Source organism: Haliotis rubra, unplaced genomic scaffold (genome assembly GCF_003918875.1).
Source record: "Haliotis rubra isolate DU_JTF1 unplaced genomic scaffold, ASM391887v1 Scf1580, whole genome shotgun sequence".
NCBI classification, from domain to species: Eukaryota; Metazoa; Mollusca; class Gastropoda; order Lepetellida; family Haliotidae; genus Haliotis; species Haliotis rubra.
The window spans coordinates 32,209-55,233 of NW_025765537.1; the positions used below are offsets into that span (position 1 = coordinate 32,209).

Consider the following 23,025-nt stretch of genomic DNA (forward strand, 5'->3'; position numbering starts at 1 on the left):
CACCACCACCCCACCCCACCCTAGCCATAAATTATGAAGGGTCCCTTACTATTGTGATGTTTCTGTTTCATTTAATTGTTTATGCTCTGAGGTCCCACCCTTCCTCTCTTCTTCTTTAGTTTTATCTTTGTGTTAATAATGTCAACAAATACGCGGCCTGATATCCAATTCCATGTCACTGCTGCAATGTAAAGGTTCAGAAAACACCACTTCTAATTATAACTATCTATATTCTACCTTCCTGTTATATACTGGACAAAAATAATTAGGGATATAAGTCAATTTTGAAATTATGAATATTGATCTATTTATCAACTGACTCGCTGATAAAATATCAATCATAAAACTACAAATATCCCTAACTTATTCTGTCCAGTATAGATCACCACCTTGGTTGATGCCATATTGACCTGAGCTGGTCAAACCAGGGACTCTCGCCCTGAGTGAGTGAGTGAGTGAGTTGGGTTTAACCCTACTTGTAACAGCATCCTGGCTGTAGCTGAAAACTTCAGCTAAAAGTGGGAGGAAAGCGATAAGATCAAAAATATCCACAAGAATTTTATTCCTATTTGTGATACAATGAAATAATGATTGACAGCTGTTACATCAGGGATAAGGTTTCCTAACAGTGAATGCATACTTGTGACTCCTGCCAGACTGAATGATGAATTACAGAACCAATTTGATTGATTCGTTACACTGCAGCAAAGGTCATTGTAGAATGTACACATACTAGAATATACATAATAGGAGGCACAGCATGACGATACGTCCAGACTTCAGGCAGAAAAGATTAAAACAAAATTCCGATATATTTGTTCTGAATTCTAAAAATTGTAATCAGGTTGGAAAAAATATTTTACATAATAAAGTGGGTGAGATTTTTAAGACTGGCTGTTAGAATAAGGAACTCATTTTTTGACATTCAAATTTTTGGGAATCAGTCGATTTGTAAACCAGGTTTTTAAGACAAAAATCTGGCCTAGCTTGAATAGACCACTGGGATATTGATTACAATACGTCTGAATGAGTGAGTGAGTTGGGTTTAATGCTGCTTTCCTTACGAAATGAAACAATAGTTAGACATCATGGTAGAAATGAAAGTGTAATGTACATAGGGTTCTAAAACACTGTCTCGGAGTTAGCACTGCAATATTATACAGATGAAATTTAATCACGAAAACTGATGATTTTCCTGCATGATCTAACTTATGAATTATCACGACATGCATGATATTTAAAATATAAGCCAAATTAAAACCGTTCAAGCTTGATTGTAAAGGAAAATTAACGCCAAATATTCCACACAAAACATTCTGCTACAGCTTGGTATTTGTTAGGTGACACTCCCAACATTTCACAACTGATAGACCCCTCCTGCTTGTATTGACAGAAACTGACAGCTAACCTCTACAAAAAAAGTCACAAATCAAACTGTAGAAGTCATATACTAAGCCACATCAGCTAAAATTAGAAACCATAAATATAATCTCAAGCCACATGTTATCCCAAATTCAATTTAGCACTCTTAGGACAGGTAATAAAGCTCTCCCTTTCAAAATGCTACTTCGATATGAATGATGTTTAACGGGTAGCTTCGTCTTTCACCTGACATTCAACCCACAAGGTAAATGCATGCCAAACACAATGAAATACAGAATGAAGTCTGAAATTGTACAACGTTTTGAATTGCTGGATACAATAAGTTTGCTGCAGTTACCGATACAAAACAGAACCAAAGAAATATACCCAGAAAACACATTATTTAAAAAAATCTATTTAAAGTTCAGGCCACTGCTTGTCTCTGGGAAATACTTGATAAATCCAATAATACTGAACAGTATCATTCCAAAGACAAAGCACTTATTAACAAGAACAATATGAGTGAGTCACAAATCTTCAAAATGGTTTACATATTGGCACACAGATAAACTTGAAGTTTAAACATGTCGCCTACCCTTGTATTACTTGTATAAAACTTTATACCACCTGGCTGATCAGCAGGATATAATGTGAACAATGTTTTCTAAGGCATACAATGAAGTTACCTGATGGTACTGGGTGAAATGACAATACAACACAATTTAAAAAGAACTCCATTTCAAAATGAGAAGCTGTTTTCAAAGTCTCCAAATCCTTCCAAACAAACAATTCAGTGTCAATTCCACATTGGAAAACCTGCCACACTAGACTTGCTGCAGGTCTACACAAGTCATCATTGGCTATCTGTGTAGCCATTTTGTCCATACAATCCCCAGTCTTTCGTCACAATCAAGCTGTGTATTCCATCTGCTCACCTGCATTATCGTCACACTGAGGCATGTCTTCGTCTTTCACTCCAGCCCCAGCTTCCCAATCCCCTCCGTTCCCTTGCAGGTTCCCAGACACAAACTTGTTCCCCTTTCCTCGGCCACGCCCACGCTTCCCCTTATTCCCACCCCTGGGTGTACTTGTCTGGAAGGACGCATTCCCACGACCTACATTTGAAAATGGAGATTTCACTTTGGTTTTAGAACCAGAAGTTGAAGTGTCGAAGAAGGTAGAATGTGCAGTTTCATATTCTCCTGATGTTTCAAACGACTGAGTGACAGACCCTTTCCCTTTCTGGCCTTCTTGTTTAGGAGGTGGCATCAACTGATCCTTGATGTCAGCATGTTTGGGAAGAAGTTCCTTCGGGATGATGGAGTACTTGCCACTGTGGCCACCATTCTTCTTCAGCAGCTCTGCCATCTTGTCTGGCATAAACTTCCTGAAGATGACGGAGTATGCATGATCCTTGTTCTGCTTAGTGGAGAAGCGGAGGTCATAGCTGCGAGCGATCAAGTTCAGTAGTTTCTTCTCCCCAGGAGGAAATCCCGGTCCAAATAGGAGCTCCTCCAGGTTTTCCTCCTTGGCAAATTTCTCCACCATCTGTTCCATGACCAGTTTGATCCACTTGTTAGCCATCAGAGGCTCGGACGTTGCCCCTCCCCATTGGCTGTGCCCTCCTTCTCTTCCATCTTTGGCTTCTCCTCTGTAATGGAATCTGGGGTCACTGGAACCATGTCATCGTTGCCAGTGTCGCCACTCTCAGCCTTCAGCTTGTCAGCTTTCTCCTGGATTGTCTCATAGGTAAACCAGAAATTGGACTCATCTCGCGATACAACCTGAAATGGGAAAACAAATCCAGTTTAAGAATCCTCACCAATAATGAAACTGCACCCTTCCTCAAGAACAAAAGTCCTCTACGGGGTTTCAGAGGAAAAATCAGAACCAGTGCTTTTTCATTAGGGGTCACGATTAGGACTCTTGGGTTAAAATTGTACTTGGTGGCAAGGACTGTTGTTTAAACTCACAACAACAATACCATGCTTGGCGTCACAATACTTCACTCAATATTATCATTCACATCAGGTGTTGATAAGTCTTCTTTGAGTATTGCTCCCCTTGGATTTAGTGAGTGAGTGAGTGAGTTTGGTTTTATGCCACTTTTAGCAATATTCCAGCCATATCGCGACAGGGGGACACCAGAAATGAGCTTCAAACTTTTACCCATGTAGGGAATCGAACCCGGATCTTCGGTGTGACAAGCGAACGCTTTAACCACCAGGCTACCCCTCTGCCCCCTAGGATTCAGTGTATAACCAGCTTGAAATGCTGTGTTTCATGTGACTTCTAATTTACATCTGTGTGTGGTGGTCCAGTTCATCTCATTAACAAATAATCAACAAGTAGGACTTCTTTATGCATTGATCAAAAGAGAAGTGTCCCTGTATGTGTGATGCTGGTATGTGACCAGTAAATAATGGTTGATGGTTAGATGAACACAGGACTTACGAAGTAAAAAGGACACGTGGTAACCATGCAGTGACTCTTTTAACATCTCTGTTAAAAAAATCTTTAATGTATGTACGTATGCATGTAACTTAAGTTTATTGCACAATGGTAGTATATTTTGCATGTTTTCTAATAGTTCTGGTATAATTTATTAACATGTGACTATTTACAAGGAGATGTGTGGCGTCCCTATTCGACATGAGACATATATCCTTCCACACCGTATGGCTGGGTTTGACTCCTCACCTTGATCGTTGTCTGTGTCTGATACAGGTTGAACAAGGCATCTCCGGCAGACAGGTTGCGAGCAGCGTTCTTGGCGGGGGCACATGCCTCTCCCACCGGTTCCTGCTGGATGTACATCTCACACCTGGAAGTAGGAGTCACATGGATGAACGAGCAGAATTGACACTTGCAACACTTCTCAAGGAATTATCTTGGCTTTCAAAGAAGCTGACATTCAGTACCAAGTCTGGCGCCAAGGTCGGTAACCGTAGCGACACAAGGCCCTGAAGAACAAGAAGATCTCCCCACTTTTAACATGGATTTGGGTTGTTTGTAGAAGGGGGTCTCCGGATAACAGGACCAAAAAAGAGGCAAAGAGTCGAACATTCTGAATGCCACAAATGTCAAAATGTTTCCATTTAAAGAAGGAATAGAACTTTGAAAATAATATATCTCATTGCCTGGCATATAGTTGAAATGACCGTAAATGCTACGTTATTCACTGATGGATATAACCCACACTTTACACTCATTGTACTAAAGTACTGTCGGAAATAGAAACAAACTGTTTTTAGGCTGGTACTCTGTATCCCTAAAATTTACACAATTGCAAATAGCATATGTCGAAATATCCCACATCGGCCTAACTGGGCGTTCAGTGGGATGCGTAATAGGATATCCAGAAAAGCATGTTTACTCGTAAAATCAGCAAAACAATAGATCAGACTATAGATGGCAATTAGGTCGCTCAGCCAGGTATGACGGCGGACCGTCGACTCACCTGGCATGAAATGCATGTGCTGCATACAGGCACAAGGGGTCATCTCAGAGATATATTATGCTTTTTCATGTGCGTTGTATACGTCTCATCTATTGATTAACATCTTACGTGTCTTTCTTTCATAAAGTTTATGTTGAGATATGTAAGAGAGTATGATACCCATCAACCAACCGAAGATCGACAGGACTGGATATTATTTGTAAATTGTTATGACATGCCGTTTCCTTCCCCAGTTTAATTCCCCTAAAGGATTATCTTATCTTAGCTGACCTCCCAGCCTCCTAGCCTGTCCCAACTACCGTCTGCGATGCCTGTCCTGGTTTAGCTTTTGAGACGACCCCTCCTACCTGTTTCTTTATAGTGATAGTGAGACTCCACGGTAGCTGCATCCTCAATAGTTTCAGTCTTAAAGTTATTTATATTTTTTACGACAGCTATCGTTTATAGTAAGCTAATTTTAATTTCAAAATGGGCATTTAAAAAGTTTCATTTGTAATACAATATCATCGCACACTAATTTGCATAAAGCCATGGTCTGTTCCAAATCAGTCGCTTTCGACTTAGAAAAAAACTGCATTGCTCAGTTCTGCGATAATCTCTCATCAGTAAAGTCCCTTTTCTACGTTTCCTATCTCCCTACCACCGAGACTATAGTTAGGCCGAACACTGTTTAACAGATATTTCACATTTTCACATATTAACTATATAAATTGTAGACATAAATGCACAAAAACAGTTGGTTTAACAGTACTTTAAGAATTTGATCACTTTATGTAAGAAGGGCCTAGAGAACAAAACCATCAGCTTCCGAAGTGTCCCAAAGCTGGGACGTCCGACATAATTTATTATCCATCATCACATAGATGGAGTTTATAGAATTTAGAACAATTATATGTGCACTACGGTAACTATAGCTTCACATTAACCAGTGTACATTTTACCTCAGTCTGACAACATGAATGACGTCATTTAAATGTTACTGTGACATAAGATTGGAATGGTGTCTCATTAGAAACAATGTCAGAGTTGAAGATTGTTGAAGATTAGTTATTTCAGACGACGTTTATGATCAGGTAAGTATTTATTCATTATCCTTTATCTAACTCAGGTTATACAATAATTTGACACTTTTTCATAAAAAAATGACAGATATTGCTCCAATAATTATCTCCAATAATCCTTTTATCTTTTAACTCAACCTACTTGAAAAATGTTCCAACTGGGCTGATCTTCCATTCCAGCAGCATGGCATTCTGGGTAGCACTCATGTTGAGGATGCAGAATGCTTGTCTCTTCCGGTCGAACGCCCACTCGTGATGCTCGATGAGGACGATATCATTCTTGTCCTTGCCATGCTCCATCGGGTCCAGCTTCATCCGCTTCAGCCTCTGTAGGTTGGACTCCCCAGTCCTGCTCTGCCCTTTGACCCACACCTCCAGGACACCTGGACCCTTGGTGTCTTCGGGGGTCAGTCTCTGGAAGTCATTGTAGATTATTTCAGCCGTGCTTGTGGACAGGACATCCAAAGCTTTGACGTAAGCATCGCACTGTGCATCTTTGCGTTTCTCACCCTCCCCCGATAGCCAGCAGGATATTGTCCAGGTAGAGGTCACACTGGATTGAGCTTTTGACATCCTTGGCCCCTCCTTTCCTGTAGACACAAGTTGGCACAAGCTGGAGCTGGTGAACAGTGACGTCCAGGAGGTTGACGACTGATTCAATACCTGGGAATTCTGGCACCGACATCAAGAGTGTCTTCAGTTTCTCAAGAGTCCGCTCACTGGGCAGACTGGCATTGTCCTCTTTGAAGTCTTGACCTTGTGCAGCTGCAGCTAAAGGATCAGATGTGGGCATGTCTTCAGCTTCATCTAGGGAGATACCCTGCATGATGACAGAGATGGGTTTTGTCTTCAGGAACACCATGGCCTTTTCAAATGTCTTCAGCTTTGCTTCCTTTTTCTTGTGACTTGTGGCTGAAGCTATCAATGTGTCATTAATCGTCAGCTTCCCCTTGAACCATAGCTTCCCATTGGGCAGTCGGGTATTTTCTTCCACATATTTGTGATTCAGGTTACAGAAGGATGCCGAGAAGGACTGAGTCAGCTCACTGATGACATTGTTGCAGTTGGCCTTCCCACTGTTCAAGTACTGGATCAATTGATCAAAGTTGACCTCAAGTCCAACCAAACCGGCAGCAGGTTCTCTGCCCTCTTCCAGACTTGCTACCTTCTTCTGGGCATCCATGACTGGGTTCGAGCTCCCTTCATCCTTCAGTGATGCCAGCAGTTCGGCTCTCATTTTCTCAGTCCCAACATCATCCATCTTCATGATGGCAGCAACACTCTTGGATTTCAGGACATCCACAGCCTTTCGGAAACATTCATGCTTTACTTCCTTCTTATTTGCACCAACACTTCTCGCCAGGAAAACCGATCCGATGAACAGCCTCCCAGTGAACATCATCTTGTTGCAGACTTTCAGGAGCTCCTCTACTTGATAGTCAGACTTCAGACCGAGCTTGCTGCCTGTCAGACCATTCTCAATAGTCTGGATGTCATTGACTCTCTGGCTGTCATTCTGGATGAACAATGCAAATCGGCGCATCTTCTCTGCCATGGACATGTTGGAGCTATCTATGGTAGACACTTTAGCCAGACTGTGAACAGGGGCTACCTGACCAAAGCCTCCCCTGTTTCCCCGCCCTCTGGGACCTCCTCGACCAATTTGGCCACCCCTTTGATTCCCGCGCATCCCTCTGTTGAACTTGTTTTGACCTGCAACAGTTGTAAAATAGTGCACGACTGAGAGGTGTGGTGTGTACTGACCTTAAGTCAACATTCAACAGGTGTTTAATAATGTTAATTTTCATAAAAATACACTTTAAACATCGAAGTAAATTTGAATTAAAATCTAAATTCAATTCTAAATAGTACATGTATTGACAAGAGGGATTCCCTGAGTGGACAGTGTCCATATCAATGAAACATGTCTATTTAGGAGATGGTGAATCCTTTACTAACCACCAAATCCAGCAGCTTTGTCATAAGGTGTCATCTTGGCAAAGCCTCTACCACGACCTCCTCGACCTCCGCCTCCAAAGCCACCGAAGCTCTGCCCATCATTCCAGCTCTGATTGTCATTCCAATTCTGCCCCCCATCATTCCAGTTCCCCCCTCTTCCTCCTCGTCCCCCTCTCTTGACTCTCCCTCCATCAGACTGCTGATTCACCAGTTGGAGAGCCTTCCTGATCTTATCAAAGTCTACAGTTCCCTGTTTCTTGTACTGGATCTCCGCCGCCTTCAACACAGCAAAGTCATCAGTAAAGTCTGTATCTTCTGACTGGTTACCGAATGAAAACTGTTTCGTCCTTCCCCCTCTACCTGCTCCACCCCAATTGGACGACCGTCCAAAACTTGAGCCCCCCTTGTAACTGGATCCCCCTCCATAACCAGTGTCCCCCCCATACCCTGACGAGCCAGTCCCTCCCCAAGCCCCACCACCACTGTTCCAGTCAGCTCCAGTGGATGAGGATGCTGCTGTCGTGGAGCCCATGTTGTCATACTGTCGTGGCATCTTCCAGGGATTCTCGTAGTTGTCCATGCCGCTGTCAAACATGCTGTTCATGCTGCTCATGCTGCTGATGTTGCTCATGGTATTGGTCTGGTTGCCGTATGGAAAGGGTGGCGGGGGTGGGAGAGCCAAGGAGTCAGAATACCCTCCCTCGTTCCACATTTCGGTCTTCCGCTTCTTGTTGTATGGATCCTCGGACCCTCCCAGGTCCTCGTACGGACGGCGTCCACCAGTATACATCGCAGGACTGGGACTTGGATTATAGCTGAAATTTGTGAGAAAAAAAATATTCTAGGCATGTTCATTTGTATTCATACAATTATTTAGGTCAAACATTTGTAATCAGCTTCGGGAAGATATCATACTCAACTCGGACTTGTTTTCATTCTGGGAGATATAATAGGTGCAATGTATAGAAACCAGTAACATTTCTGCAACTGGATATTTTATCAAAAAGTCAAACATTGTTACACTGAAGTTACATTCAATACATATTACATGACTCAACTTTAATGTTGTTTTCAACATTTCAGTCAAAACAAATGTTATTTTTAAATACTTAGGTTATACTCTGACATTTGTTTTGTTTGAAACGAAAGTAATTAAAATCACATTTTGTACTCTGATATGATACCACTTCGATTCCTCATGTCACAACAATTCCACCACAAGTGAAATCAGGTGAATCCTGACCGAGCTTCCAATCCCAGTGCAAATGAATGTGTTGGTCCCCAAGATATTCAGATGTCAGCTTCATAAAATAATGTTACATTTGTCTTCAAAATATCAATAATGATATAATACAGTGGGTTTTTTCATTGTTTACATCAGGAACTGCCTTTTCAACTTCATTTTTCAAGACACACAAAAAAGAAACACTGATTTTAATGTGTTGCATAGTCATACTGCCGAGAACTTAACATATCTTGGTGCTGTGTATCTCATTAGCGAACGTGATCTATAGTGACAACTCCAGGTCTTAATATCGAAAGGTATGTCAGAGTAAAAGATCTGATCTTAATTATATTGGTCTTTCACAAATATTCTTTAACATTCCGAAAATGTTGAAAGCCTAATTAACATGCATACAACAAGAACAATAAATTGTGTTATTCCAAATTATTTCGATATCAATCATTGTGATCAAGACAATTGTAACAAGTGATCACAACAATATCAGTAGCTCTCCAATAATGTAATTATTAAATGAGTACAAAAGTTGCACTATTTTGGTCATGCTAAAGGAGTAATCACATACATTTGGGTGAAATCTTTCACATGTGCAAAACTGAAGGTTCTCTTTTTCACACAAACACAATGACTGGTTGTCACTGCGAGGCATCACTATGGTGTGGTGTGTTTGCTGATGCCACCAGTGCAATATTCCAACTGCCTCTAAATGATCATGTCTGGTCTAAACAATCCAGTGATCGATATTGTCAGCAATCTGAAAATGGTGATGCTCAAGCAGCCAGGTTATTGCTCCTGACACAATGAGCCATTCGGTCACGTGTTACAAATGTTGGTATGGACCAGTATTCTTAGCCTGGAAACCTCACAGGTTACTAAGGACCTATATTGTTACCCTGATATATAAGGTATACCAAGATATATGTGTGTGTGTGTGTTGAGTGAGAGAGAGACTGTGTATATATATATATATATATATGAGAGAGAGAGAGTGAGAGAGAGAGAGAGTGTGAGAGAGAGAGAGAGAGAGAGAGAGAGAGAGAGAGAGAGAGAGAGAGATTGATTAGGCACTCATATTCTTGGTATTCCCATTAGGGCTGCTGCCTCTTACAACTGGAGAGATAAACAGCATCATAGCAACAGTGCCCTTTCATTGTTGATATTGGAACAACATTTAGATTCAAACTTAACCTAGTAAGACAAGCAGTCCATATTCCAGCTATGTATAGCTGGCTCCTGAATAAGTCTCCATCATACGCCATAGGTCATATCCATTCAGTCCGCAGCTATTTGAGATTAGAATACTGGGGATAATTGTCACTAGCCTCTGACATATGAAAGAGTGGACATCTTGAGCAATGTCCCATGCCATCATGGGTGGTACTATGACACTACAACTTGATCATGGAAGAGGAGTGGGTGAGTCAGAATGGTTTTACGCCACTTTTAGCAATATTCCAGCAAGATCACAACAGGGACACCATAAATGGGCTTCTCACATTGTAGCTATGTAGGAAATTTAACCCAGGCGAACGCTTTAACCACAAGGCTACCCCACTGCCCATCATTTACGCTGACCATCATTCAGTTCCTTAGGTTGATGGAGCCTATTTCATCCTGCATCACCATCCGTTGACATGCATGTTTGATAGTAGGCTGGCAACACACCCAAGCTTCAGCCTGCTTATGTGTTGATGCTCTTTCTTACATTGGTAGTGTTTTGTGTGAAAAAGAGACCCTCTCATTTGAAGTGCTGATTTCTATTGTAAGAATGCAATAATGGCAATGCCTGAGGTTTTACATTGGTTAAAACAGAATCTCATAGATTGGTTTCCTTATAAATGAAGGTTATTTTGTGTCCCTAGGCATGATAGAGCATGCATTACTCAAAATAAATAACCCTACCCAAACATTTCTGACACTGATAATAACATACTCGGTGTAAGCATGTTGGGATCAGTCATATAAACTGGTAACGATTTTGTTTTTGAAAGGAAAGACTGCTATATCTTATCTGATCTGCACATATTTCTTTCATATTTTAACCCTCCATTTCCAAAACCAACCAGATGTAAATGTTTTATTGTTACATCTTTGAATGCATTTCTACATATTTGCTGACTAAATATTCCCTTTTGTATAAAACTAGCTACCGTAACTAACATTAAATTAAATATATTGTATTAATACTACAGACAATGAACTCTCTATTTTTCATCTTAACAGGGTAAATGACACAGACAGTTTTCAAGACATGCAGGAAGCACCGGAAAAACAATGCCACTATCCTCAATGAAGAAAAACGAAATGTATGTATAGAACACAAAATCGCTAATCATTTGGCATTGCAATGCTATCCTTTTAAAACTACATCTATCAATTGGGGGGATGGTGACTTAAACTTATCTAGATGTTGCCAAGATATACTTGACAATGACTCTGACATGAGATATTCTGTCCTTTAGTGTGTCGTGATCACCAAACAGAAAATCAAGTACCGCTTAAAGTCTTAACTTGCATACCAAAAAACCCACATCTTGACTCCTTCTAAAAGCCTTGTATGGTATGAACTACATGTATATGGTATGTAATCATTGTAAGAACTAATCTTCATCAATCAGAACTCATCACTTGTAACCATGGTAACCAACAAGTTGCATGACTACTCACATCAAGTCTTCCCCAAGCCAAAACATTATTTCAAAACACAGAAAAGCATGTGCAATGTATTTGAAACTTAGTCTGTTTTAACAGGCATCCCATATCTTCAGCATCTTACAATAGCCATCAGCATCAAGATAAGCAACATAAATACTGAGCCCAAGTCTGAACTCACTGAAGAAAGGACCCCAGATCTCCTGCCATCACGGACAGCACTGAGAGTTGGGGCTAATATATCTTTCAGTAAGTGCAGTTACCTCTCTTGAAATTGTCAACTGATTTCGTTGCTAAGAGACGACTGCTGAGTTAAAGATCAGACTGTACGTGGCACTCTGATCTTGAACACAAAAGGCAGTTTTACTCAGTGTCGTCTTGCTTCAATCGGATCCTGTTGATCAAAAAGAAAATGACAAATTAAAAGCACATTCTGATTTTGCTCTATGATACATAGTTATTGCTTCCAATCCATCATGGATAAGAGCTAAAATATTGTAAACTGTTACTATGAGATAGTATGACAGTCTGTGATAGGAGCTTTTCAGTCATGTAGCAGAACCCAGTCATTGTGCATCATTTATCACGTTTATCATATGCTACAGGCTATTTTCCGAGGCAAGCACTGAAGCCAGTGCAAGCACTGTCAGTATCTCTATCCAGTCACTAGCTGTGAGCTGAGCAGGGTCTTCTAGGATCTACCCAGTGTGATTATTGCTGTTACTGGTTAATCACAAAAAAAGATTTAGCTCTATTGCACAGAGCTAGAGATGAGAATTTCGATTCCGTTGCCATGATTACCAACTTATTATCTTTCTTCAGTTTCAAATATGATTCCTTTTTTCTCCTGTTTCCCTCAAAATTCATCCTGAGATGTCCTAAGGCTATATTATCATTAAGTTTTATGCATGATATTGAGGTATGCTTTAGTGTCCTAGCTTTTCAAAATCACACACTTATCAAGCTATACTTACCCTTCGGTCATTTCATCAACCACTAATGTAACTCAAAACACACATATATAACATAAGCATAATTAGGCAGATACTCATTGTGAATGTTTTGTCTGACTTTATCATGTTTAATGTTACTACCACTACAAGTACATTGGTCTTGGCTATCCAATTCCCCTAACATCAGTTCTTATGCATTTCTATCACTCTGCATTCACTTTTGCCTGCCTGTGTTAGACAGCGCGTGAACATTCATTTCCAAATTCCCTACGCTATTTGTGAACTAATAACTTTTTATTTATTCTGAAGTCCATAACTGCAATTCCACAGGAAAGCAATAAAAACACAAAAACATTCTCCGCCAAGCCTAATCTTGTTTCCTGCTCTACTTCTCTTTTGGGACTTCCTTTGTTTCTTGACCTTAGCCATTCGGCTGAACAAATGACACAGAATAACTGAGCTTCGACTAAACATGGGATCCGTTAGAAATATGTGTTGGGTGTGTAAAGTGCTAAACCAGCCATCAGGCTAGATTCCGAGACATTCCTTTTCAGCAACATTGTGCTTTACAATGAGTGAGTATTCTGATGAACGCCTTTCAAATAACGGATACTCCGATACATTTCGAAGAATGAAAGCAAACGTATGTCGGTTGCAAGGATTATTCTTAACCTACAACATAATAACAATCTATACATATGTTTATAGAGCACTGTAGTTGCTGGAATAAAGCATTAATGTATTTTGTTCTTACCCAAATTAATCTTCATGGTTAGTTCAACGTGAAGCCATGCGTTACAGCGCCCTCTTCACGGAAGGAAGTTCGACAACTCTTCTACCATTGTCCACTAAAAATCCCCAATCAATGTTATATAGGCAGGCCATAGTCAAGGGCGGATAAAGCTTGGGCTGCACAGTTCATTTTCTCCCGTTTTCACGAGATTTTCAATAATCATCTAATAAACTTTCAGGACAGAAGAGGGGTGGTGTGTGTGTGTGTGTGTGGGGGGGGGTGTTGCCAAGCCAGGGCCCTCTCCCCCCCACACAATACAACAAGATTCTATATTATCTTATGTTCTACAAATACAGATGGACTAACGAACCATTTTAGCATGAAAAAACTTAAATTTATAAGTTATAACCTCAGCTTTTGACGAAAAGAATACTTTCTCAGTTTACCCTTTACTGAATTATTTTTTTAATATTGTGGCATGTATACGAACTTGTCACAAATATGGATGTCTGTAGAAAGTTAATTTGTTACATCGCTGAAAGGCACACAATCCACCTCCATAGCAAGGACAATATTACTGTAATCACAATAAACCCACATGTTCTGACGTCATTAGTTTTGAGCCTATCTTCATTAATGTATACAGACAGACAGTAGGGAAGTTGTACGACGTTAATTTGTAAAATGCAAAATAAGTGGAGTACATCAGAAATGAACGTCAAATGTGGCTACGTGCAAGACAGTTGGTCGAAACTAATCACCACTACCCTGTTCAGAAATCGTAGAATTCTATAACATAGGAAAAACTACATGGGGGTAAGAAATATTAGAAACTTAAGAAACGGTTACCGATCGGCCCACGCTGTAATATAAAACCGGCATTAGTCCGGCCGAGTTCAACAGCCATATGTACGCACGCACGCACCTGGCGTTGCTAAGTAAGTGCGTTGCAATCCCAGTTTCACCTTTGTTTCACATCCTTGGTGAGAGTTTCACATGTTATGTAAACCATTCTGTGAATATTTACAAAAGTTAAACCACTATACGTATTGTTCATTGTCCAGGACCAAAGGCGCCGTATATGCGTGTGTGTGTGTGTGCGTGCGCGCTATTGGCTTGGTTGAGGTTGTCACCTCATCTTGTCCCATCTGCGTACACTGATGCTCATGAAGTCAGTCACCATATTGCCTAGTATAGACTCGATTATTTAGGGGGCGGTGGGGTAGCCTAATGGTTAAAGCGTTGGCTCGTCACGCTGAAGACCCGGGTTCGAATCCCCACATGGGCACAATGTGTGAAGCCCGTTTCTGGTGTCCCCCGCCGTGAAGTTGCTGGAATATTGCTAAAAGCGGCGTAAAACCAAACTCAGTCAGTCAGTCAGTCAGTCGATTATTTAGACCGCCGACGATGTATAGCTGTCAAATTGTTGACTTCGCTGTGACACAAACAAACAAACAAACAAACAAACCAGTGGGTCCTCGAGGTATACTAAGCAGCAAAAGAAACGTCAGTTTGGAATTTTCCTTCACAGAAACGGATAACTGTAAACTCATTTAATGTTTTGATTGTATATTTTTGACAACATCGGGATCTCCAACTTTACCTGAGCAAAGACATTCCTTCCCAAACTCAGAATGGAACCCAGGAAATGGTCTCAAAAACGCAACCTGATCTCGGAGATGGTACGGTGTTCTCCATGTTTTTCTTGCAACTCATGCTGCACGTGCTGTTCACAAGGACCAGCTCTATAAAATGCACCCCAAACCTGGTTGAAACATTCACATAACAACGTCAGCAGGATGCCGCGACTCACGACAGCTCAGAGGAACCAGGCGCTAGGAAGACTTGAAGCTGGCCACACTGCACAAGCCGTTGCCAATCACTTCCAGGTCAACGTTCGGACCATCTCCAGGCTGCAGCAACGTTTCCGGGCCACCAACACCACAAATGGTCGCCCCCGTACTGGCAGACAAAGGGTGACCACAAGACGACAAGACCGCCATGTTGTGCGTCAGCATGTACAGAATCCCTTCATGCAGGCATCCGAAACAGCACGCCAGACAGTGGGAACACACGGAAGACCAATCAGTACTGATACAGTACGCCGACGTCTTAACAGCGGGAACCTCCATTGCCGTAGACCTTACCGTGGACCTATCCTCACCCCTCGTCATCGGCGTGAACGTCTACAGTTTGGCCTACAACACCAAAACTGGCGATACAGGCAATGGAGAACTGTTCTGTTCACAGATGAGAGTCATGAATATGGCGACAACGTGGCCAGCATTACTAAGACCAATTTGTTATGGAAAGAGACTCATGGGGAGGTGCAAGCATCATGGTATGGGGTGGAATAGGCCTGAACCAGAGAGTGGGTCCTGTGGTGTTCCAGAACCTTGGTCCAGGGAGAGGAGGCGGCATCACAGCGGTGCGCTACATCGACCAAGGTCTCAGACCCCACGTCATACCACATTTCGCACGTCAACGAACAACATTTTCCAGCATGATAACGGCCGGGCCCATACTGCCAGAGGTACACGGGACTTCCTACAGCAGAACGGTGTCAACATTATTCAGTGACCAGCCCTTAGTCCTGATTTAAACCCAATTGAACATGTTCGGGATGAAATTCAGAGGAGACTGAATAATGTCATACCAAGGCCGAACACAGCCAATTTATTGCGCCAGGCCTTTCTCAGAGTGTGGTTCAAGGTGCCAATGGCCTTCATCAATCGATTGGTGCACCCCATGAGACGCTGTGCTGCAGTTATTGCCGCTCGTGGTGGTCACACTAGATACTGAAGTCAAGGGTCTGAATGGACTGCAAACGTTCACGTAATGTTTTGAAATTGTGCGGAGTTATTCACTGATATGTCAAGATATTGTACACAAATGTTTTTGATCCGCTTGTTATGCCCATTTCTGTAATGATTTGATTACAGTGCCTATCTAAATTTGAATTCGTACTGACGGTTTGGTTTTTTTTTTGCTGCTGAGTATATTATGTAAGTCAGACGAGCCACTTCCATCTGCAGTATTCAGGTCACATCATGGCCCTCATCAGGACGGGATGAAAATTTAGAGTGATACAGATCTTCGATGTTTACCAACTTGGTCAAATCAATAAACAATCGGGTGAACCTGATTCGAACCCATTTTGGCGTGTCCAAGGGATGCAACTCTGCATAGCAAAATGCGGCTCATCAGACGACAGAAGTAAAGTAATATATTTCACCAAAATGTTTCAGATTTTTTTCAATATGTCGTAATGATTCCGCCAAATATCTAATGAGTCAGTGATTGAGTTTAGTTTTATGCTGCACTCAGCAATATTCCTGCTACATGGGTGTGATCTGGAAACATCTGGTCTGGACCAGACAAACTTGAAAAGTTGTCTGCTTAAAAATAGGACACAAGCACTGAAGTGGGTTGCACAGTTTTTACACAGAAACACAAGTGGACAGCCAGTCATGACAGAGGTGAGCAACATCAATTCAGGACACTAAGTTCTGTTTGTTTGCATCCCTTCCATCCAGGGTATTGTATGCCATCACGATCGATACCACTGACACATTCTCTAGGACACTAAGTTCTGTTTGTTGTACAGCTTTGAGCATCCCTTCCATCCAGGGTATTGTATGTCATCATGATCGATACCACTGACACATTCTCTAGGACACTAAGTTCTGTTTGTTGTACAGCTTTGAGCATCCCTTCCATCCAGGGTATTGTATGCCATCACGATCGATACCACTGACACATTCTCTAGGACACTAAGTTCTGTTTATTGTACAGCTTTGAGCATCCCTTCCATCCAGGGTATTGTATGCCATCATGATCGATACCACTGACACATTCTCTAGGACACTAAGTTCTGTTTGTTGTACAGCTTTGAGCATCCCTTCCATCCAGGGTATTGTATGCCATCATGATCGATACCACTGACACATTCTCTAGGACACTAAGTTCTGTTTGTTGTGCAGCTTTGAGCATCCCTTCCATCCAGGGTATTGTATGCCATCATGATCGATACCATTGACACATTCTCTAGGACACTAAGTTCTGTTTGTTGTGCAGCTTTGAGCATCCCTTCCATCCAGGGTATTGTATGCCATCATGACCGATACCATGGACACATTCTCTAGGACACTAAGTTCTGTTTGTTGTGCAGCTTTGAGCATCCCTTCCATCCAGGGTATTGTATGCCATCATGACCGATACCATGGACACATTCTCTAGGACACTAAGTTCTGTTTATTGTACAGCTTTGAGCATCCCTTCCATCCAGGGTATTGTATGCCATCATGATCGATACCACTGACACATTCTCTAGGACACTAAGTTCTGTTTGTTGTACAGCTTTGAGCATCCCTTCCATCCAGGGTATTGTATGCCATCATGATCGATACCACTGACACATTCTCTAGGACACTAAGTTCTGTTTGTTGTGCAGCTTTGAGCATCCCTTCCATCCAGGGTATTGTATGCCATCATGATCGATACCATTGACACATTCTCTAGGACACTAAGTTCTGTTTGTTGTGCAGCTTTGAGCATCCCTTCCATCCAGGGTATTGTATGCCATCATGACCGATACCACTGACACATTCTCTAGGACACTAAGTTCTGTTTGTTGTACAGCTTTGAGCATCCCTTCCATCCAGGGTATTGTATGTCATCAGGACCGATACCATTGACACATTCTCTAGGACACTAAGTTCTGTTTATTGTACAGCTTTGAGCATCCCTTCCATCCAGGGTATTGTATGCCATCATGATCGATACCACTGACACATTCTCTAGGACACTAAGTTCTGTTTGTTGTACAGCTTTGAGCATCCCTTCCATCCAGGGTATTGTATGCCATCATGACCGATACCACTGACACATTCTCTAGGACACTAAGTTCTGTTTGTTGTGCAGCTTTGAGCATCCCTTCCATCCAGTGTATTGTATACCATCATGCTCGATACCACTGACACATTCTCTAGGACACTAAGTTCTGTTTGTTGTACAGCTTTGAGCATCCCTTCCATCCAGGGTATTGTATGTCATCATGACCGATACCATGGACACATTCTCTAGGACACTAAGTTCTGTTTGTTGTACAGCTTTGAGCATCCCTTCCATCCAGGGTATTGTATGTCATCATGACCGATACCATGGACACATTCTCTAGGACACTAAGTTCTGTTTGTTGTGCAGCTTTGAGCATCCCTTCCATCCAGGGTATTGTATACCATCATGACCGATACCATGGACACATTCTCTAGGACGGAGATATTGTTAAGGGAGGATAACTGAAAAATGATCTCATCAGTTAAGATTGTTTTGTTTGACAAATGCCACCCTAGGCAATATTCCAGCCACATAACAGTAGTCTGTAAACAATACAACCCTGAGCAGACAATCCAAGGATTGAAATCATGAGTGCTTATCTTTTATACCACTGAAACATTTCAGTAACCATTCGTGAAGATCCGGGTTAGAATTGGTCTTCAGCAATCCATGCTTATCACAAGAGGCGACTATCGGGTTCGGGTGGTCAGGCTGCTGATCTGGTTGACACATGTCAACATATCCCAAATGCATAGAACAATGCTCATGATGTTGATCACTGGATTGTCTGGACCAGACTCGATTATTTACAGTCCGCCGCCATATAGCTGGAATATTGCTGAGGGTGGCGTTAAACAACAAACCAACAAACCGACAAACCCAAGATGCCAAGTCTTGAAGTTTCACTAAATAAAAGCATAGAAACAGAGCATCCATTAGATGTTTTATTTCAGATTAAAGTTAATGTGCTCATAATTTCAGCCAAATATTTGACTAATGCGAATGTGTTTCTGTACAACAACTGGATTACAACAACTAATACAAACTCATTTAGAAGAATTTACTCACAAACTTTGAAAACAATATCAACATGGACACATACAGAGATGTTAGACTGGGATGACATAGGCAATAATGGTCCCAGCAAGATTGAAACACCTGTTGCTCTCCAGTCCGGATCAGCCATCTTGTTTTCAGATTTTACTCCATAAGTTCTGTCATGCAAGAAGTACATTTGTTCCAAGTGCAGTGGTCAGTTGGTTGGAACAAAGAAATTTCAAAAGCACCATTAACTGTTTAATTCCTCTCTTCAACTATATACTTAATTTTTTTCATTATTGAAATAACATCCAGTTAAGCATTAAAAATATGTTCATCAACAAAAAATATTTTTTTCCTAATATCAGGTTGTCAAATTTGTAAAACAAGTAACTAATCGAGGCAGAAGTAAGTCCTGCTCCCAACACCCACCTGAAGGTTACACTGGAACTGATGGTAGGTGGTGTGGTGTTGGACCACAAAGGGAGCATAGCGATGTGATGTTGTAAGTATGGGAGTTACAATCACCTTAACGCTAATATGGCTTTGCGGAACAGGACCAAGTAACAGGCCTAATCATGGAGACTAAATTCTCCTTATTGGGGAGAATGGTTGATGTAAGCCGAGAAGCCTGAACCATGTGGACGAGGAACAGAAGATGCTAGTAGTTGATGATGGTGACTCAACAACTAGGGTTGGCTAAAATTATTAATGATTATCAATATCATAATATGTTATTGATAATAATGTACAATAATGTACACATTTAGGACTCCTGGTGTGTTTCTACATTATGTTCAATAAGCTGTATTGTTAGTAGTGACCACTCACAAGTCATGGGATAGATATTCATTTCTTTCAGCATTTTTGCTCAAAGTTACGTCTCCAATAATTTTTTTATAATCGATCTATATTACTGATCTGTATGATCTATATCGATAGACTGCCCTAGCAATAACAGCATGGCAGTCACAGACGTGGGGTTGCTGTGTCACCCATCCACAGACGTGGGGGTGCTGTGTCACCCATCCACAGACGTGGGGGTGCTGTGTCACCCATCCATGTGTGCACAGCTTGCAAGGTCTTACAACAGGAATGAAGAACTCTAGTACAGAGAACCAACTCTCATTTTAAAATTGCATAATGGAGAGAAGCAATGACAAGCTGACACGTTTTGTAATACCCAATTGTATTAGCAGGCCCAATGGAGGTTTCAAATGTTAAATATCTCTGTACATTCTTTCATCTCCATTATCTGTAGTTGTTGCCGATGACTAAACAATTCATTTTGGAATGGATCTGATCTAGAGGTTTTAAATATACCAATTTTGAAAACCACATACACGTGAGTTAGTTTGGTTTTAAGGCTCTATTAGCAATACTCTAGCAATATCACAACAGGGGGATATAAGAAATTGGCTTCACACTCTGTACCCATGTGAGGAATCAAACCCGGTTCTTCGGCGTGACAAGCGAACACTTTAACTACTAGGCTACCCCGCCGCCCCCATAAACACATGAAGGAAATCTGAATAAAAATATTTAGCCATACTAATATCAGAAATTGTCATCAGCACTGTGAGACAGACATAATGTCACTCAATATAAAACGTCAATGCTATGACGTCATGATCCAATATTGAATTGGTTTAATTGAAAAGGTTTCCATGACAACTTAACTTCGGGATAAGAAGTATGCAAAGAAAAAAATAATGCAACAAATTGTTTGTAAATATCAATAATACTCAAACTATATTGTCCATAATTCAGGTCACCATGGCAAGTAACGCATTTAAAAAATGAAAGTTTTACCAAAGAAAGTCCTGGTTGGCAGACAGACAAGTTAGTGTTTCAAAGCCCATTATTATTGCTTTTTCAACCAGATCCTGGCACACACTCATTCATTTCACGATAATCAGTAACCATGGTAACCAAGAAAAGAGAATCGAACTGTAAAATCCTCACCATTGCCATCAAGCACAACATAACACAACACAACCCAAACACAGAACATGGTTACAATCTGGACCTCTCATACAGACATTGTATACCCAACCATGTGGCAACCGTGTGGTAACCGTGTGGCAACCATGTGGCAATCATGTGGTAACCATGTGGTAACCATGTGGCAACCATGTTGGCCCAATATTCAAAGGTTAGGAATCACTGTGACTGAATTACCTAAGGCAACTAAGGCCAGATGTTATTCCTTCTTGGTCTTTCATAAAACCTCAATCTGTAGCAGGGATAAATTCAAACATAAGACATAACTTTCCTGAATATATCATTATGTGGTTAACAAAGGAAATTGTGTTGGCCTTGAATATACAGTAGAATTTAGACTTAGGAGCAGAAAGTACCAACCATTAAATTGGAACTGCCTTTATCTGAAATCAGAGGTCATTCAGCTATAGGGAACACTCAACATGTATTGAAAACAATCATAATGAAGGAGGTTGAGGGGTTATATTTGAATATTGGGTCACCCAATACTTTAGCCTTCAGCACTGGGGTTACAACACGTACCCTTTGATGTTCAAACTTCACGTTGAACACCGTTATAAAAAAAGAACACATTCTCTCATGGTGGGGTTTCTTCAGCAAACGATGTAACAAAGCTGCCAAAGGTGTTATAGTTGTGCAGGACGTTGAAAGGAACGGTCTATTCTCAGTCATATGTCCAAAGGCTATTTCTATCAGATGCGTTTTGGAGAGTCTGATGTTACAAGACAATTTCCCACTGAAACAGTTTAGCATGAACTAGTCAGCCATGATGTATGGTGGTCTTCGGGAACTGAATCAACAGATGAATGTCTGGAAATATATAAAGTCATTTCAAATTTTTCAAATGAGGTTGATTTCCTGTTGTCACATAAAGATCAATGTTTCATTCAAACTGCAACACTATCTGTGCAGTTGGGTACAAACAAGCCAGTATGAAAACCAATGAGAGATGATTGTTGAGTCTCAATGATGGCCTTTAAGCCTTTCCTACATCCAGCACATCCTCTATGTCGGCATGACATGGCAGCCCTTCCCTGGGAACAAGTTCATATCTGCCACTGGGTTCGCCAAGCTTGACAAGAATCTCCACCATCTGATCTGGGGTGTTCTTGCGGTACAGCTTCAGGAAACGATCCTTGATCTTCTTCTGCATAATTTTCAAGCTTGTTTTCTTGGCCAGGTATTTAATCTGATCCCAGTCGCCCTGCTCGAACCCATACACAAAGCGCAAATCCCGAAGGGTGTCCATCTGCTTGTAGTCCAGCATGACTTTCTCAATAGCATCCCTATGCCACTTGTTGATGCGGCATCTGTTAGGAAGCTCATTCCCCTCAGCATCGCATTCTTCATCCTTGCCCCCTTCCTCACCCTTATTGTCATCGCCATCCTTATCGCCATCCTCAGCCTTGCTTCCATCACCATTACTTTCTTTATTTGCTTCAGCGCCTTCAACAACATCTGAAGTAACTGCACCTTCAGCAGCTCCTGACACCGAAGGATCTCCAGAAGGATCTCCAGAAGGATCTCCAGAAGGGGCCCCAGAAGGATCTCCAGAAGGATCTCCTGAAGGGGCCCCAGAAGGATCTCCAGAAGGATCTCCTGAAGTTGATGACTTGACCTCAGCTTCTTCCTTAACCACATTTGGCGAAGCCTTCCTCGCAGTTTTAAGTGGTGGTGCAGGGATGTCTTCCTCGTCGTCATCATCGTCATCAGGGTCATCC

At 41.4% G+C, this 23,025-nt stretch overlaps 1 protein-coding gene across 1 annotated transcript; it reads right to left on the minus strand.

The window, feature by feature from the left end:
- Positions 1 to 545: 545 nt before the first annotated feature.
- On the minus strand, positions 546 to 13,530 carry LOC124271175. The gene is given in 8 exon segments (XM_046706266.1): positions 546 to 2,951; positions 2,954 to 3,146; positions 4,063 to 4,186; positions 6,026 to 6,402; positions 6,404 to 7,596; positions 7,843 to 8,657; positions 11,919 to 12,131; positions 13,445 to 13,530. Coding segments are annotated over 7 exon segments (3,411 nt in total). The 5' UTR covers positions 11,948 to 12,131; positions 13,445 to 13,530; the 3' UTR covers positions 546 to 2,271.
- Between the last annotated feature and the right edge of the window lie 9,495 nt (positions 13,531 to 23,025).